The 19,560-nt window shown below is 40.7% G+C and overlaps 1 protein-coding gene across 3 annotated transcripts in view; it reads left to right on the forward strand.

Moving 5' to 3' along the window:
* LOC129170955 (protein shisa-8) overlaps positions 1 to 19,560 on the forward strand; it is an 84,210-nt gene that overhangs the window by 52,302 nt on the left and 12,348 nt on the right. For all 3 annotated transcript variants that reach the window (XM_054759136.1, XM_054759135.1, XM_054759137.1), the window contains one exon: positions 17,762 to 17,878. In XM_054759136.1, coding sequence (XP_054615111.1) covers positions 17,762 to 17,878 — 117 coding nt within the window. The remainder of the gene's footprint in view (positions 1 to 17,761; positions 17,879 to 19,560) is intronic.

Consider the following 19,560-nt stretch of genomic DNA (forward strand, 5'->3'; position numbering starts at 1 on the left):
TCAATCAAAAGCTACATCAGCGATACTGCTTGCCTCTGAGTGAAACCAACAAACTCACCGAGTGGCACATAAGGGTCGTGATGCGACATCAAATGAGCTGTTAACATAAATGATCATTTAGCAAAGAGGGTACCCTTTAATGTGGCTATTAGTTGCCACAGTAAGAGTGTGTACTGTGTGTGTGTTGAAGGGAGTTCAGTCATGCGACTCACTAATGAGTATGTTGTACCCTAAAGTGGTACACATTCACCCAGCCTGTCTCCATCAATAACACACTGAGCCAAAATGTCAAATCCATGACCACAAAGTCACGTCTTTCTTACTTTACTGCCTTGTTGTGTTGTTTGGGATGCTGGTTAGGATAACACATGAATACATGCAAATCCGGACCGTTTCATCTGATAGTGAGTGGATGCTGACCTTGGACGCTGACCTCGGACGCCTGAAGTCAACATTACCAATAAAAGTTCGGCAACAAGTTTCACGATACACTAAATAAAAACAAACTTGTCTTCCATTTTCTACTCAAGGAATTAAATTAGAAAACATTTGGAATAAAGACAGCTGACAGGAAGACAAATGGTGCTTTCCATTTCCATGTCTGAGTGTTGGCACCCCGGTGTTGTACAAGACGTGTTGACGAGTTAAATAAGGAGGAAACGCAGGTGCAGATGATCACTTGAACAATGGCTCTGCTATATGAGTGTCCCCCTGAGCTGTGAGTGTCATACAGTACAGTGATTCATTAGCAGCTGTGCCCATGTTGATTGCTCCTCATATTCTAACTCACTAGAAGAAGCTGCCAGCGTAAAAGCAAATAAGTACAAGAGGACGACCTGTATAATGGATGTCTACTACAGCTGTAAGATGTTCATTATTCCAAAATTGTCAGCTGTTGCCATTATTTTGGGATATTATGACATAATTCTGATTTTAATTTATGTTTTTCATTGTTTAACATAATTAGTTTGTGTTCCGTGTATGTCCTGTTAACAGCTTTTGATATGCAGGTGGTCCTCGAGTTACGTCGTTTGCAACTTTCGCCGTTTTGTGGTTCCGTACGCACTCCAGTAAATTAATTAATTCCTTAGTTTTGGTCCGTACACACTGGACTTAAGTGTTTCAGCATGAGCAGCAGATGAATACACGCTGCAAAGACGTGTAGAGCGCTGCTTATCAATTACATTTTTGCACTTGATTATGCAAGGCAGAAAGCATAAGTGCTACGAGAAAAAGAATATCCATCACTATGGAAGTGGAAACAGACAACATCAGAAGCTCTGAAAAAGAAGAAACCTTGGTTCACGTACATTTCCCATTCACCTCTGAAGTCTTTTTCGGTAAAGATTGTAGGCAATCCTTAGGATCTGCTCCTATGAAAGTGACAGTGATAACTAAGTTACATACAGTATAGGTCTTCTTGTTGACATGGAAAGGTTGCTTGTGGTCTGGCTGGAAGACCAGAATCAACGCTGTATTCCAGTGAGACGAATGTTTGGAAACAAATGCATTGCAAGTACAATTTTGTATTTAAGACATTTTATGAAATTTTAAGAGAATTTTACACATTTTAAGGTCTTCAATTCAAATGATTGGATTTCAGACTTTTTAAGACCCCGCGGATACCCTGCTTTTTTTACTGTTTCATTTCATTCTTGCACAGTTTGACTGTTTTATGACTGTATCGTATGTCCTTTGTGTGTTCAGTGCACAGTGTGAGTGGCTTAGGAGTGAATTTAGGTTCAATTTAGGTATGGAGTCAATTTACATCAAAACTTCATTGAGAAGAGAGTCGAGGCTGGGAACTCATATGCAGAACCCGAAGACCTCCAGTCATGTGCTTGGTGGAAACACATTGTCACAAGCTGAGGAACATAAACATCCTGTCATAGGGAACTGCATGTATTATTACATTTATACATTCTCTATGTGTTTATTCTACATGAACAGATGGATTTACATTACTGGTGCTCAAGCTGTCCAATGACAGTCATTTGTAGTGTGAGTTTTTGGGGTTTTTTTTAATGAAATACTGCGTTCCTGTGACTACTACCGACGGTCTCTGCTTGACGCTGTTGCTTGTAAAGGAAGGTTAAAAACAAGATGCTCAAGATCAAGGTCGGTTTCCACCTTTGAATCACTTCCGTGAAATGAAGCAGCACGTGGTAACGTATTTATGCACGCCTGCAGACAAGAAGAAGGTCACGGGGGTATGTATATTACTATTTCCATGAAACATTCCAGACAAGACCTTTGATGCAGCCGGAGCACTGCAATAAAGGAGGAGGGTGACAGAGATAACAGTGGATGTGTGAGTGAATGGGCGCCTTTAGTTACACAATCGCCTTCCTTCAGTGGCTCTAATAGTTTTGAAGCGGGGGCAACCTTGTGATGTAATTTGATGTGTGATGCTCAATGACAGTGACACAATACTGTGTGTGTGTGCGTGTGTGTGCGTGTGATCCACTAGCTATTAGTGGAACGTACACTGGATAGTCATGTAACGAGTAGGTTCAGAGATTCAAACTCGGCCATCCGGGCAGTCATCGTGTCATGCTTGAAATGTCCACGAGTGAGTAGACGATACACTGCAACGCTCGCCATCGCCCAAATTTCTGTAAACGTGCGTGCGTGCAAATGTGTCCACACATTTTTGCCCAGGTGTGTCGGAGTCCTTCACATCACATCATGCGGCGGTGGTTTTGCGTGTGCACGAGTAGGAATGATCTCATCCATATTCTCCAGAAACACTGCAGCGGCTCAGTTCGCTGACTTTACGAAGGCCCATAAAACCCCCTGCCGCCATCCACCCCTGTCTTTACAACATTACAGCATTTGGCACCGCTGATCAGCAGTAATAAAGGCAAGCATCAGAGGGGAAATTCTCATTCACCCTCTTAGATTAAACTTAAAAGGGCAATGAATAATAACAAATAATTGTTCGTTTTTTTTTGTCTTTTTTGATGAACAATCTGAAAAGCTTTGTAGTTCTCAAGATATGTAGGCGTTTCAGAGCCAAAATGTCGCCATCGTAAAACTGTATCTTAACAGTAGGCAACAATTTAAGTCCCGTTTCAAAATGACGAGAGGGAAGGATGGAACACAAAATTGACAGGCGAATTGATGAGGCGAAGTGATGCAGACGTTGCATCGGCCCGTTGTGGTGAAGAGGGAGCTGAGCCGAAAGGCAATGCTTTCAATTACCCCGTCGATCTGCGTTCCTACCCTCACCTATGGTCATGAGCTTTGGGTAGTGACCGAAAGGACAAGATCGCGGGTACAAGCGGCCAAAATGAGTTTTCTCCGTAGGGTGTCTGGGCTCTCCCTTAGAGATACTGTAAGGTGAGAAGTGCTGTCATCAGGGAGAAACTCAGAGTAGAACCTCTGCTGCTTCGCACTGAGAGGAGCCAGAGGAGGTTGCTCGAGCATCTGGTCAGGATGCCTCCCTGGGGAGGTGTTCAGGGCACATCCGACCAGTAGAAGGCCTCAAGGAAGACCCAGGACACGTTGGAGAGACTATGTCTCTCAGCTGGCCTGGGAACGCCTCAGGATCCGCCGAGGTGAGCTGGACGAACTGGCCGGGGAGAGAGTCTGGGCTTCCCTGCTTAGGCTTCTGTTGCCAAACCCCATTTAAAGTTAATTATACAATAGTTGTATCCACAGATTTCTGCTTGGCACCTAGACTTATTATTTCAGTGTCAATTTGTTGGTTAAACCACAGAATAATCAAATGTGCAATAATAATAATAACAATAATAATAATAATAACGTGATTATAAATGTATGGTTTCACAGATACAGGCCCATGATGAAAATGAGTTTGATGCCCCTGATCTAAAAAAATGACACCTATTGGTCATTAATTATTAAGTGGAATGTCTTATTTTCTTTTGTCTATTTACAATGGCTCTTTAACCAAGCAAAAATAAGTTTTATCCGATTAATTGAACGGTATTTTCAGCAAAATACCAGATTGCAAAAATATTCGATAGCTGCAGCCCTCGACGAGATACTGGATGTGAAACCTCTTCCTCGTGGCACATCTTATTTTAAATAGGTTTATTTTTAAAGCAGCTTCTTCATTAAGCAGTCGATTTGAGTCCCTCTGCGGCATGTGTTCTTCAATCAATGCGTTTAAACCCTGTAGACTGGGAGTTCAAATGCAACCAGTGCACAAACTGTGTGTGAGTGCCATGCATGCAGACACACACACACAAACACACACATGCAGATAATAAGTCATTCACAAATACACACTCTCATCATCAAGAGTCAGCCCTTCCTTCTGCCCCCCCCTTTTTGGATCAAGAGCTGTGTTCCGTGTTTTCAAGCATAAATCTCCTGTCAGTGTGCCCACCCACCATGTCTAACAGAGATTGATGCTTCACACACACACACACTCAGACACACTGTGTGGGCGAAATGTGGCGCGTGTGCGTGTGTGTGCTAACACACGCCTGAGTTTGACCTTCAAATCAGCTCCCGAACCAACTGCTGCCACCTTCCAGCCCCCATATTGGTGCCTCCGTCGTCTGCCTGATACCTGATTAACGTGGTAGACTTGCTGAGTGATACAATAGCCATCAGGGAGAGGACTGGACGATACAGTTTAGGTGAGTTAATGTGGTTTTACCACACCTTTGACAGAAGTTGTAGCGTCGCCGTTGAGAAGGCGGGAAGAAACGTGAGAAAGATAAAGGAAAGAAACAAGGGAATGTTTTAAGATGAATGGGACTGGATGGAAGCAGATGGCTGGCAGAGAAAAATGAGCGACATGAGAGTGAGAAAAGTTGAGAAAATATCTTTCTTGTCTCGGAGCACCTGCTCTCTTTATGTTTGCCCTCATCTCGCCTTCTCCCAGCTCTTGTTAAAACAACAATCACATCATGTCATAGCTTGTGATGGGAAAACTGGCTGTGAGATACGATACATTCAATCAGTCATTCATAGTGTCATGGCAAATTTAGCTCCCTCATAGGTCACATTGTAGGTTTTTTTTGTCAATTTACATACGTAGAATGTAAGGACAATGAAGGAATGAGGTCTAATGTTAACTTGCAGAGAATGAATGTGTCTGTGATGGCCCTTGAACACCATTTAATGTTCTATTGAGATTAAAAATATAAGGAATTACACTAAACGATGATATGGATCAATTCATTTTTGGCACACATATTTTATGGATACAACATAAGGCCCTGGTCACAGCATGGAAGGCTTTATGGATGAGGAGAAAGCGGCTTTTAATCCCTTGTGCCAGAAAGTCTTGACAATGGTCGTCATTAAAATGTAGGAAGGGGGGGGGGAAAAGTCACAGGGCAATTAAGAGTACACATTACAACATGTAAATCTTTTTCTTTTCTTTTTTTTGCCTGAATGCATAAAGAACTTGAACGGCCCTCTGTGCAAAGCGCATAGCTCTTGCAAGTCCCCTTTGAAACAGATGCTTTTTAAAACACTGTTTTCCATGCGTGGCCTCGAAGTCACGTCACTTCCTCTGTTGTCAAAAAATGTTTTAAATAAGTCAACATTCAAGCACACCTCTAACAGGCGAAATGTGCCTTTCAATGTTATTTTGTACAGCAACAATAACAAGATCAACATGGGTTTTAGTGTCATGAGCACTTTAAAGCTACAGTATAGGCAGACCAACACAGCAACAGCAAACAGTGTCGTGTAGTAAATGCCACAGACATGGACCTGCACCAAAATTCATCACAGCAAAGGGTCCAGTGGCTCTACACACCTTAGACTTGAGGGTAACTTCAAGCCCAAGGGATGGAGCCTTTGAGTTAAAGAGATATATGCGTATATGTGAGTGTAAAGTGTAAACGCCCCAGGGTCTGCTTGGCCCTTGTGATGAAAGGACACGTTCAAAGCTCAGATTAGCTCAATAATTCATTGCTTCTCCAGCACTCAGGGAACGGCAGCTATAGTGTGACTTACACACGTGCACAGATCCAGATCCAGATCGGTTATTATCAATTCATCATCACTTCCACCGGTACAAGGACAGTGTGAGGAAGAACAATCTGTAGGGTGAATCGTGCAGCAAGGAATTATTTCAGGAATGGGAAAAAAATGTTGTGTTACTGGCAAAAATGGAATTTCAGCATGAGATAGATTACATAATGTTTTCATGTCTGTCATCATTTTGCAGATAGATAGATCACAAATCTGAAGCTATTATACTTCCTGGCAAATTAATTGGGGCAAATGAGGCTTAGGAGTGTTGGACCCAAATTGAGTCCTGTTGCATAACGTGGCTTTTTCTTTACCCTCGCTCTCCAAATTTCTGCAGCTGTTATAGGGAGCCGAAGACGATTACACAACACCGCCACAGACAACCTCACACAGGCTTTACATTGGACGCCCATGGAACGCTACAAGAAAACATGCTACAATGGTCCGAGTGGCTTTGCAGGACAATTACCGTTCCTTTTTGTTATAACTGAGTTTTGAGAAGCAAGGCATGGCTTTGTTGTTCTGATATAAACAACGAGAGAGTGAAGGAGGCTAGGAGGGGGAAATAATGACAACAAGTCATGGTGCCTCTGAGGGCGGCAAGAGGGACTTCAACTGTCTGTCACACTTAAAAGTATCGCTTTGCAGAGGATGAAAAGCAAGTAAGGGAGTCAACAATGAATCTGCTGCAAGTAAATAGTTCTGTGTTAGTCTGTGTGTGCATAGACGCTAATAATATATTATACACCTAATCTCTCAATTATGCCTGACAGGAGCGTTTGCATTGAGAACAACTTGTTTCTAGTGCAATGAGGAGGAAGGAAGTCATCAAGGGTAGAGGATGCAAGAACAGTAATGATCGATTCAAATCACATAATTTCAGTCATGACTCCGTGTATTTACCAATGATATCCTAAATGAACACAAATGCAGAATATTTAAATGCAGTTTAACATCCCTTTATTATATATGATATTATATTATATCAAGAGGTATAATAAACTACAGGCACTTTTATTTCATTTATGTAAAAAGAAAAAAAATCCACCAAATCTCCCAATTTTTAGGCTTTTTCTTTTATTTCCAAATAAGAAAAGTATCTTGTTGGAGATGTTTTTAAAAATCATTTACATGTATGTTACATTGTCCAATTAAAAGCATCCCAGATCGCGCGGTGATGTTGAAAGAATGTAGAATCTACACTGAATTTTCAACATTAGATCACTGAATCGATGTCGTTGATTTAGCATCAGTTTGCGCCCACTGCTAACATTGAAACGCTGATTTCATAACCATAGATCAACACAATTGTCAATTGTATTTCAACTAATGTGAACATTGAAACAATGTTAAAATTGCAATGTAACTAAAAATCAACGTGGTTTCAATGATATTTTAATGAAAATACCAGAAGAAATAAGGATCATTTAAAGTTGTTCATTAGCAGAAGTTCATTAAAATGCTGTGTTATCTACAGCCATTTCATAGGCTTTAAAGATATATAGTTTTATCTTGTATAATAGTAGACACATATTTTTATAGCAGAGATCAAACATGTTTTATTTCACGTTATTCATCGGCACACCTAATATTACATGTTTGTAATAGTATGGGGGGGTGGCCTGTTGTCATGAGTAATTAGCAATACAGTATATCATGTAGAGTAATAATTCAAATATACAGTACTCCTTCCCCACTTCTGGCTTTGAATTTTGCGGCTTTAGTCTATTGCTTTTTTTCAAAAATATATTCATAAATACGTCCCAAAAAAATCCAAATTTTATGTATTTGTATATGTATATTTTGCCGAAAAAGGATGTGATGATATGTAGTATTCTACACTGATAACAAGGTGTCCATAATGTTACATTGATGATACAATAGCCACTGCAGGAAGTAGTGTACAGAAACAGGAACAAGGAACTCTCCCAATGCTCCCAACGTGTGAGTCTATATTATGTCTTATTTTCTCTTATTATGTCTACTTTATTGGGTAATAGGAGTGTATAGACTGTAGGGGGGTTATTTTATGTCTAGTGAGCTCTAATAATGTTAAAAAAATGTATTTAGAAGGTCGTAAACAGTTTTTCTATTCTCCAAATACAAAAATATTTTGAATATCACAGCCGGGTCTGGAACCAATGTAATTAAAAGAGGGATTACTGTATACAGCACAAGTCAAAAGTTTAGAGACAGCATCTCATTCAATAAAATTATTTATTTATTATTATTTATTATTTATTATTATTTATAGTAAATTAGCACTTTTAAAGAATGTTATGCTTAAACCACACCTTGAAATTGAGGCAAATTGACTGAAATTCCATTCCAGGGTGCACCTTGCCTATAGTGCTATGCTTTCTTTGCCCTTTGGTTGCCCAAATCTTCCCTAATGTTGTCACCACATTGTCCTCTCATGGTTCATGTCCTCCTAAACAATAGGAGAGCTTGAAAAAGGCCCTGTCAATACCATGTTCCACCTCTTTATCTCATGTTCCCTTTATTTTCAGTTCACTCCGCATGCGGATATATTGTGGGACTAAGCATTGTGTAAAGTGCTGACTAGACAAGTGGCCAAATTTATTGCACTTGGTAATGGGGTTATAAGCCCTCAGTTAGCCTGCAAATTGTGTGTTAGCGGAGGAATGGAAGCGAGGAGGCGAACCCTGATTGGAATTGGGATGTGAAATGACTCCATTAACGCTATTTGACTCAATCAAACAAGGTAGAGGCTGGAGCAAAACATTGCAGAAGTAAACCACAAGGAAAAATGGCGGTACGTATTAATAAATTATATTATCCAGAAGCAAGTCAACTCAGGTCTTCTTCGTGTTTCACTTTAAGCGAAGCCGGCTAAACATAAAAATGGGAGATTCTAGTTTGTGATTAACTTTTCCAGCTTTGTGCTGGTGACATTCTGCTTCCTTTTATATTTAGGGACTATATATTATGATTATGATTATGATTATGATTATGATTATGATTATGATTATGGTTATGGTTATGGTTATGGTTATATTTCCCCATTTGCCTATATCTTAGAACAGCAAGCAGTGGGAGTTCATATTCATTCCTACCATATTAGACAGCAATTCATAATTCAAATAAGCCATTAATAATCTAGCCATTCATTTGCCATACAGCACAGTTGCATGACGCTGGAGTCTACCCCAGCTGACAGAGGGTCAGAGGTGTGTGGGTAGAGCAAGGACAGATCACAAAGAGGCAACATCACACACACACAATAACAACTGCGAGCAACAATGTCCAATTAACCTAACGTGCATGTTTGTGGGAGGAAGTCACAGCATCCACAGGGAAGCCCAAAAGGCAAAACAGGGGTTACAAGGAACACGCAAACCAGTTAGCAGGCTCAAAACCGGAGCTGTCCTGTTGGAGGTGACCCTTGTAACCGACAGAGGACCGCAAACATCAGCAAAACTTGTTAATGTCAGTTATTTCCTCCAGACATGTTAAATATTCATGATTTTGAATGACTGCATGCATACATCACGTCTTCTGAATGCCAGACACTTGTATTTTAGTTTGTTTAGCCATTTTTATCCTCGCAAAAGATTAATTTAGGTAGAAAATATATCAAATTTGCTTAAATATGTGTTTTTTTTTACTAAGTGGCGAGAGACAACTGTATTGTTTTTCTCTTCTTAGAGTCTTCTCTCCACCATGGTGACGCTGGTCGTTTTTGGGGGTAGGAGAAATAAGTGTTGCAAAAAAATCAACTAAAAAGCAAAACCTGCATAGTTACTCAATGATGCCTGCTAAACTTGTGAAGTCCACTGATGTACGCATGATTGGGGTTCAAACTCAGACGTAGTTTTGTGCGACTTTCGGGGTGTATGTTGGTCAAACTACACGTTTGGACTTCAGAGGTTCCTGTTGTTGTTGTTTTTTTTAAATAAGTCACGTTCTACATTTTAAAATCAGACAAGATGTGCAAGCTGCTGATTTAAGGTCAAAAAACACTGCAACCAAAATGGATCTATATATACTGTATATATACACACTGAATACTGTACATACACCTATATCGGCAATATATACCTTTTTCGGGGAAAAAGTAGTCATTATAGGTGGGTGAGCATTGCCCTCACATTTAATGTCATTCACTTCTTCCATGAAGGTCAACAGATGGCCTGCCTCATACACAAAGTACAGTCCAGGAAGAAGCAGGTGACTTTGAGAGGAAAGAGGGGCTAAAAGTCACATCACAGAGACACATGAGCACTGACATTGAATACGAAGGTGATACAAGGTGATGCATTAGCACAAACACAGAGAGAGGAAAGGAGGATGGAGACAAGGACAAGGGTTTGGTCACTCCCTCTATCAGTGCCTTGGCTGTGACCGAGTCAAATAAATTGACCAAATTATTCACAATTAAATTCAGTGCAAGCTGTTTAGGGGGTACGATACAAGATGATATGCTTTATTCATTTAATATGCACATTTGCCAGAAGGCAAGTATGACTCACACACATTTTGTGTTATTTTAAGACATGTTAGCCTTTGCTGCAAACTTGTTATAGATAATATAGACTCTGTCCAATTAGGAGTAAATGTATTATAGCTCTTCTTTATGCTTGCTTCTGACCTGTGTTGTTGTCTCTTTCACTCTTATATGAACGAATGTGGCAATATCACCTACAGCGGAACCTTTAACATTACACGTGTACAATTAGGAACCATCGTTTTTTTAATCATGTGGGAGTAAAATATGCCTCTAAAGTCGCACCCTTCCGCATGACGTCAGTTCTTGCTCGAGTTCACATGAGGCCAAGCAGTAGCGTGGCTACAGCGGTGGTCAAAGCAAAAACTCGGCTGCGGGAGGAGTTCGGTGAGGCCATGGAGCACAATTTTCAGTCAACTTCTTCGAGGTTCTGGCAAACTGTCTGAGACCTCACAAGGGAAGCAGCGCCCTGTCCACACTGTTTACAGTGGAGACGTAGGCCTGCTGACCTCAATTGAGGATATTATTGGGGGGCGGAAGGAATCCTTCGAGGTCCATTATGTCTCGTAACTGGCCTCGGTGTCCCGCTGGTGGAACTGGAAGAGGTAGCCAGAGACCGGGAAGTCTGGGTTTCCTGATAGACTGCTGCCCCCTGTAAACATATTTCTTGTCCTTAGCTTTTCTTTCCTGTTCTTGGGACCGCATTGCTACCAAAGAGGTAGTCAATAATCATATAAATGAAAATGTTCTTAAACTGTTTTTAAAAATTGGAGAAGCGCAGATTTGCGCCAAAATAATAATAGTACATTTTTTGGATCAGTCTTTAATATTTTGTAGAACCTTTTGGAAACTTGTCCTGTATTTTTTTTCCAAGTGCTTCGACCATTTTGTTTGTGGCATTAATGCACAAATGGCAAAAATGGTCCTCTCGTGCGATGTTAAAGAACGCTTTAAAAAAATTGCAGGCGGTGATTCATATTGCCCCCAAAATGTAATCAGTTCTTTCACATCCCATTTCTGACAATTCCTGAAAATTTCATCCAAATCCATTCAGAACTTTTCAAGTTATTTTTAACACAAACAAGCAGATTAACGCCGGCAAAAACATAACCCCCTCGCTGTGCTGCGCTTGGCGGATGTAATAAGGCGCAATTAATGCGGTTACAACGCTGGACTCATTCACCAATGAGGAAGACGAGGAATAGCGCCTAGAATGAAAGTACACAGAGTCTATATGGCAGTTTCCAAGCCCCTCTAGAAAGTGAATGTTAAGTTTGTATAGAAGTGAAAGTTAAGCTTGTGTGAGTGACAATCGGTCATATGTAAGTGTTGCGCAACTCTGATTGTGCTATGTGAGTGTGTGTGCCAAGAAGGCCTTTGACAGTATGAGAAGCTATTATACTGAATCTATAGGTGTAATAATAATAAGAAGAAGAAGAAGAATATTTGAATCTGAAGACAAGGAAAAATAAATGAGATGTGTATTGCATTGCACCCGTCATTCATTGCAGTGGTACCCCAGGTTTTGTTATTAATTCGTTCCAAAAGGTTTGACAAAAAAGGAAAAATACAAAAATCATTTTCCATAGGGCATCATGTAAATCCAATTCATCCATTCCAGATACCCCAAAATATGAACAAAACATAAATTTTAATATTACAGCTTATTTGTAGACTTTTAAGAATGTTGCTAAGTTTTTATGATACCAACAGTTTGACCCAGGAATGGATTATTTATATTGTTTCCCATATAAAACATTGTCGAAATCCCAGAGACTGTCCTAAGAGATGTCAGCGTATGACTAATTCATAGACACAATATAAGCCACTGACTGTCTATGCATTTGTGCCCTTTAGTGTGAGGACAGAAACTTAGCGTTGCTGATCTCTTCATTCCTAATGCATTAAACCAGTAGTTTAATCACCTGCTTTGGCTGCGGGACCCACTATCACCCTTCACTGACAATCTTGCGACCCAAACTGTGGACTCAACTCAAACTTCTCAAATGTCTTATATTTAAAAAGGACCGATTGCCACACAACATGACCTGCGGCGGAGAGATGCTGTCTCTCTCTTTGTGGTGTGCTCTTCTCCAGCAGATATCTGCAGCTGTGTGTCGCACGGACGGGATGTTACGGGATGTCCTTCCCCTCCCCGTTGACAAAGTCGCCCATAAAAATGGCACGCACCTCGTGGCGGTGTAGCAAGCCGATATCACTGACCTTTTTTGGGGGGGCGGGGGGCCCAGGAAAAGACCTGCGACCCACTTTTGGGACATGACCCAACAGTTGAGAATCCCTGCATTAAACTACACAGGTCCCTGCCACCCACGCCATTCACCCTTCCATGCATCTTTCTTCCTCTTTGCATCCTTGTTTGCACGCGTGTGTGTGTGTGTGTGTGTGTGTGTGTGTGTGTGTGTGTGTGTGTGTGTGTGCGCAGGCAGTCCAGCAGGGCTCAGCATCAAAGAGTAGAGCTGCTGCAAGGGCTTCTGCCAGCCTCACTCTGACATTATCATTGACACACAGCACGCAGGAACACACACACACACACACACACACACACACACACACACACACACACACAAATGCTGGCTGCAACATGCTTCAACTTCAACTGAAGCAGTTGTGGTTGTCCACATGCAGCCTTCACCTATGTGCAAATGAGTCAATTCAACTCTCAATGTGCTCAAATATGGTCTATTCTACTTCTTCCTGTCCCATCACACATTGTCGATCAAATCTATACACTGCTAAGTCCTCATTTGCGGCTCAGCCTCCCGTTAATAAACATAAATTTGAATACATATGAGTACGAACTCCTCGGAGGCTTCCTATACTATATAGCACATCAAAAAGGAGGCGCACGCTCATGAACACACAAACAGCAAAAATGGGACATTTGGAGGAAATGAATGCAAGACAACAAAACACAGGAAACATTGTCCTTTCAATCTGCTCTCTCTTTCTCACTCCTGCATTATTTCTCTGTGCTGCCACGCTGACAAAGCAGGCAGGAAGCATCCGGAACTACACATGAAAGCATACGAAGTGTGAAACAGGCTGGAGACCTGATACTTTCAGAAAATGAACCCACACTACTTTGAAATAAAGACACGTATTGTGATTATGTGTTATATTAATAAAAAGATCGCCGTTGTGTTGTTGGACTGGCAGTGATTGAGACTGTCAGATCTATGCAGAGACTGCAAGATGCAAAACGAGCGAGCAGCAGGCTAGCCTTGAAATTTGGCATGATAAGCTATATATAGCTCCATATGCTGAGGCTATGTTCACATTGCAGGGTATGATGCCCAATTCTGATTTTTTTGCACGACAGAAATAACAAAATTAACATGTGTGTTGGTGTCATGAGCACAATATTATTGACTCAGAAAATAAGTCAGAAAACTTATCAGAAAAGTAAGTCTGCAAATATATGCCGGACATGCAGCATATCATGCATATTTCACTGTAGACGAATACAGAGGAGTCAACTCATTAGCTCGTCTTCTTTCACTTTTAGTTTCCCTTCACTAAAAGCGCATGGCTGCGAAAGCTAGTTGTAATGAAATAATTCAACAGATGCATAAAAAATAAAAGAGAAAGGAGGAAGTAGACCCAGAAAAATGAAAAGGACCGGGACATCGCTGCAGCGCACATTCTCTGGGAGCTCTCTGGTGGCTGGGAGCAGCCCTGTGGTCAAACTGGAGACTGGCCAAGGACCTTTCCATCAATTAGTTGATTCCCCCTCGCCGCCACCCCCGCCCCCACCCCCTGTCTCTCAGGCTAACTCTCGCTCCCTTATTCTGTTCGTCTCTCTCTCTCCATGTCTGTCCCATTATTTCCACTGCTGGCTCGCTCGAAGAATGCTTGAGAATGTAGGACACTTAGAGAGCAAAAGCTCTTCCCTCCGTCAGTGTTGTTAAGAATCACTCACAGATCTCTTATGGTATAGCAGCAGCAGTACAATGTTTTTGTTTGTTTGCTGCCGTTAATTCTGCGTCATTAAATGTCTAATTTTTGAAGTGCAGGTGGCACCAGCAAGACGGGAAGAGCATGCCGCATGCAGCTACGCAGACATGAAATTACATCACACAGTTGTTGCTCTCTGCTCAGCACGCCGCACACAGCGTGTCATCGCTGCATATCAATTACACGGGGAAGTGAAGATGTGTTTCCAATTCAATCAGTCAGTGCTGGTGTCTCATCTCTCACTCGCTAGTAGTCTGCGTACATCCCTCGCTCGCCCCTCTTGATGCGGCTGATGCGCCATGGGGTCGGCGGACACGGGTGTCCAATTGTAAATGCACAGAGTAGAGTGGAACGCCCCTCAAGTCACACAGTTTTTGGAGGAAAAATGTGCCTCTAAAGCAGGAGCGGGTAAACTTTTTGAATCGCGGGCCACATTGGGTTAAAATATTGACAGAGGGGCCATTTATACATAGGTGGTCATCAAACAGAATGGCATACTTGCTCACGGTGCAACAAAACATAAACAAAACCCACCAACAGCAAGTTAATGCATCACATAAATCAACTACTACTAGTACTACTGCTACTACTACTACTACAACTACTACTACGTGGGAGATAAACAACAACTAAGCGCTAAACATAACATGTAACTTAAAACTGTCATTTCCAAATGCCCGCAAGTCATGCTGGGCAGTCCAGCGGCCACAGTATGAACTATGAACAATAAAACATTGGATGTAAGAGTATGTTAACTCCTCTTGGTTTACTTCTCTGACGACCTCCTCAACATGTTTTGTGATCAAGCAAAAATGCACCGAAATGTTGGGAGAAAGAGTACCACAAGCTACCCAGCATACCTTGCGACGGGAATATATGGAGGTTGGGAGTGATAGAGCAAGAGAGTTATGTTCCAACCGCAAAGTAGCAAGGGATGACTGTATTATCAAAAACTGTTCGGAACAAGCAGCATCCAAACAATTTGAACATAAAACACATCAAAAATATGATGTGCAAAAGGGCAGTAAACCTGTGAAAAATGTAATAATAATAAAGTCTATATGACATTTCCATTTGCATATCCCCTCAGGAGCAGAGTTCTCCTTATTATTGACAATCTAACAGAGGTAGAAGCGAATTAGTACAACTTGTTTACCAAACATCTTTTCTTTACTGGCTGTAAGCGGCCAGCCGATGAATCAGTCCAGCCCTATCATTCATATCATTATAAAAGAAAAACACCATATTATCTACATTATATTAGTAAAAAATAAGTGTCAATCATTGGTGTCAATTACTCATATCATCATTTTATTCATAAAAAATAAGTGTCATCGGCGTCAGGTCGTCAGCTTTTGGCCGATTACCGATTATTCTCTAATGACTATAATGTAATTTAGAGCCGAAGACATAAAGCACCTTTAAAACATTGCCTATAAAATTAATAATGAAGGTTTTTATTATGGCAACATTATTTTATATCTGTTATTTTCGAAGAGAAAATTAGTTTTTAATTCAAACAAATTAGAAGTTCAGCAACTGGGAATCTGGGAAGGGAATGTGTTCAAACTAACAGTCCAATAAAATCCCTCACCTTACTAAAGGCTATGATGCAGCAAACATAACTAAATATAAAATGTGCAAATAAAAAGACACTGTTTCAAATTCCAGCTGCATCCTGTGTCAGATTGCTGCTTGCACCTTCCGAGTGCACTAAGGGATTTGAGAGCACCAGAGTTAAAGACAATTAACTTCAGCCCGGGAGCACTAATTTGCGTCTCTCTTGCACAAAAGCTGAGCGTGGGTGGCATTGCGTGTTCTGCTTTTGCGGGCGTGTCAAAGTTAAGAGTTCCAGGCAAATACAACAGGGCAATAGTGTGGAATAAACTAAGCTTTGAATAGAGTCTTGGGAAGGAACGTCTTTGATTTAATCAGTGAATCATTCCAGCCCGATGTAGAAATAAAATGTGGCATTTTCATCACAATAAACATGTGCATGTGGTAAAATACCCCTTTTGTATTGTCATCCAAACTGTGAAATGTTCCATTTAAAGCACAGGAAATAGATATATTCAGCAGATGTACGTAAATACAACATTTACGCTCTTTTTAGCCCAGTTCTGCTCTCCCGCCAGCGCTTCAAGCGCTGTGATATGCTCCATAATGTTCACCAAATAGTCCCTACATTTGTTTGCCGAACGTTTGGTGCTGTGCAGGTAGCATGCAGGGACTTTATGAGAGCTTTATTGCCGGTAACAGCTGCCTGCTGTGGCTGTAAAACGCAGCTGACGAGAGCAGCCACAGTGAAGACTACCAGCAAAGTTCAGAAGGTTAAAAAAGCTGACGATACCAGTATGACGGTATGGGAATACAATTCCCATACCAGAGCTGTGTTTGCTTTCATACACAACCATAAAAATAAACAAAATCAAAATAAAACAAGATCTGGGAAAAAATAAAGCGGATTTCACAGGGCCCTAGCCGTGTGTGTGTGTGTGTGTGTGTGTGTGTGTGTGTGTGTATGCACGGTGCGAGTGAGGATGGCTGCAGTGCATGTGCGGAGACAGTTACAGTATATTTGCTGATATTCTTTTGGCTACGTTTTGTGACATCAGCAAGCAACATCAAAGCACGGACACGGCTCCTGGATCGAACATTTCCGAGACAGGAATTACATGGGTATCGGAACCCGATACCCAGATACTTGATCGTATTGGCTCCATCCCTAAAAAAAATATGTCCAGATTGGTACGATCATCTCAGGTAACATTTGCTTCTTAAAAATGCTTTGTTTATTGCTTTCATTCAGACATACACATGCAAGTTTAAATCTGAATGATCACATTAAGATCAAATTGATTTAAATATAAACACATCATGGAACCTTGAACAACGCCTCATTGGATCAACTTCATGTTTGGTTGTTTTGCCAATAAAAGAGCGTTTTAAAAAGTATGGCATGTTTTTAAAGAGAAAGTGTGCGTGAGTGCGTCCGTTTGCTCATCAGTTATCTTCGATTGTGTTGTAACAAGGTGCCCACATAATGCAGTATGTCCTTGGTGGTTTGCACTTCTAAAGGCTGTCTGCATGTATTTCTTTCCATTTCAAGGTGAAACCTGTTGTAACGCACAAAGAGCCATTGAGCCTAAGCTAATTGTTACTTCTACTCCCACTCAAAGAGCTCGATTCCTGCATCTCATTCACAATACAATCAACAAGGTTTGCCTTCAAAAGCGGAATATTTCAGAGGAATCTAAACATAAAAGGCATTGGCATACGAACTTTCTGTAATGATTTTCCACGTGTGCAACATTTAAATGCAGGGTTCTTTGTGTATCTCTCTCTTTCTTTTAGATCATAACCATTTGAATAATGCAGCCTTGTCTCCCCTGGGTCCAGCCATGGCCTTGTCTCACCCTCATAACAACCTGGGAATCGGCTTCAATAAGTATTCCTCGCTCAAGGGAGTAGGTAGGTATTCCACACACTAACTTTCAAGACTTCTCCATAGAGGAATAATTAGGGGTACGGCACCATCGCATGCACAACATTAAACGTACATAAAATACATTACGCGTACATTAAACAACTAGCAAGGCTGGAAATATTTAAGGCTGGCTTATGCGCCTGCGTTGAAAAAAAAAAAAGTACAAAAAAATATGTTACATTTCTTGAAGTATTAAAATATTATAATATAAATGTATATTATATTAATTGTTAATTAATTAATTTAAAAATAACATAACATAAAGCTGAAAATATTAAAGACTGACTTATTCTCCTGCGTTGAAAAAAATGTACAAAAAAATATGTAAAATGTGCTTGGATATTACAATATTATTATATATCATTAATTAATTAATAAAAATTATAACCTAACATAACAAGACTGAAAGTACTTAAGCCTGGCTGATGCTCCTGCGTTGAAAGAAAAGTGCAACAAATAAGTAAAATGTGCTTACGTATTAAAATATATTATTCTAATAGTAATATATATTCATTATTACTATATTAATTAACAATTAAATCCAATATAGAATATGAAATTATATTATTACACACACACATTGTATTGTACTAATGAGCCATATTCAACCACAAAACAGCATGATTTATTAATATATTTTTGAAAAACTGTGAGAGTGAATGCGCAAAATTCAAAGCGCAAAGTGGCGAGGAATTACCTCGTGATAACCTCCACCTCCACCAGGCTCGAAATAGTCAAAGAACGGTGAAAACCCACAAGAGTGCATCTGGGCGCACAATAAAGGCGTGTCATTTCATTGACGTTATCGCTCTTCCTGCACGTTAAAAACGACAGCCGCCACCTTGCGCAACAGCAATAAACAGACTGACTCAAAAAACTCCACAAAGTCAGTAACACTTCGGCAACACAGAGGTGTACAAGGGATGGCCAGAAGGGGAATCGTGCCAAGTCTGGCACGATATAAATGGCCTTAAATAACAACTTTTCCTCAGGTTAACAGCGACTGTACAAACATATCATGTTGGTCATTAATTCTGTGTCTTAACCCCTTTCAGCTGCAAATTCATTTTTGTCAGTAGGGGTTAGATAAGGCACAGAGAGAGACACAGACTCAAAACACGGGTCTTAAAATTATTACATAACAAGCAGTTATTTAACAGAAAACAAACAATAGCCCTAGAACTACAAGCTGAGTCCAGTAGAACTCTGTGGAGTCCGCTGCGTATGGTACAGTTGTTCAACGAGAGGTACTCAGGAATTCTATACCGTACTATGCACCACATCTCGTTTCTCGTTCTCCTTTCATTTGTAGTCCTGTTTTGCATAACACTGAACTGCATTAATAGTCCATTAGCATTATGAAACCGGGGAAGTTCAGTATCGAACAAAACCAGGAGCAGCACATGTTTATGGATGCCTCGCTCATCTGTCTCGAGCTCAGCCACTAGAACGTTGACAGTTATTGACAGCTGCCCTTTCTCGAAATAGAAAAGTGAGCCTGTGCAAAAACAGACAGTCATGGCAAACATGATTTACTGTTAAAAAAGAAGAGAAAAGAATAATCAAATCCCAAAAAAAAGGTTACATACTCTTTGTGTCACTGCAACACAAGCACGCACGCATCCACAAGCGCGGCATTAATGGTGAGTAACAGCAGTCTGGACAG

The sequence above is a fragment of the Dunckerocampus dactyliophorus genome, chromosome 18 (genome assembly GCF_027744805.1).
Source record: "Dunckerocampus dactyliophorus isolate RoL2022-P2 chromosome 18, RoL_Ddac_1.1, whole genome shotgun sequence".
NCBI classification, from domain to species: domain Eukaryota; kingdom Metazoa; phylum Chordata; class Actinopteri; order Syngnathiformes; family Syngnathidae; genus Dunckerocampus; species Dunckerocampus dactyliophorus.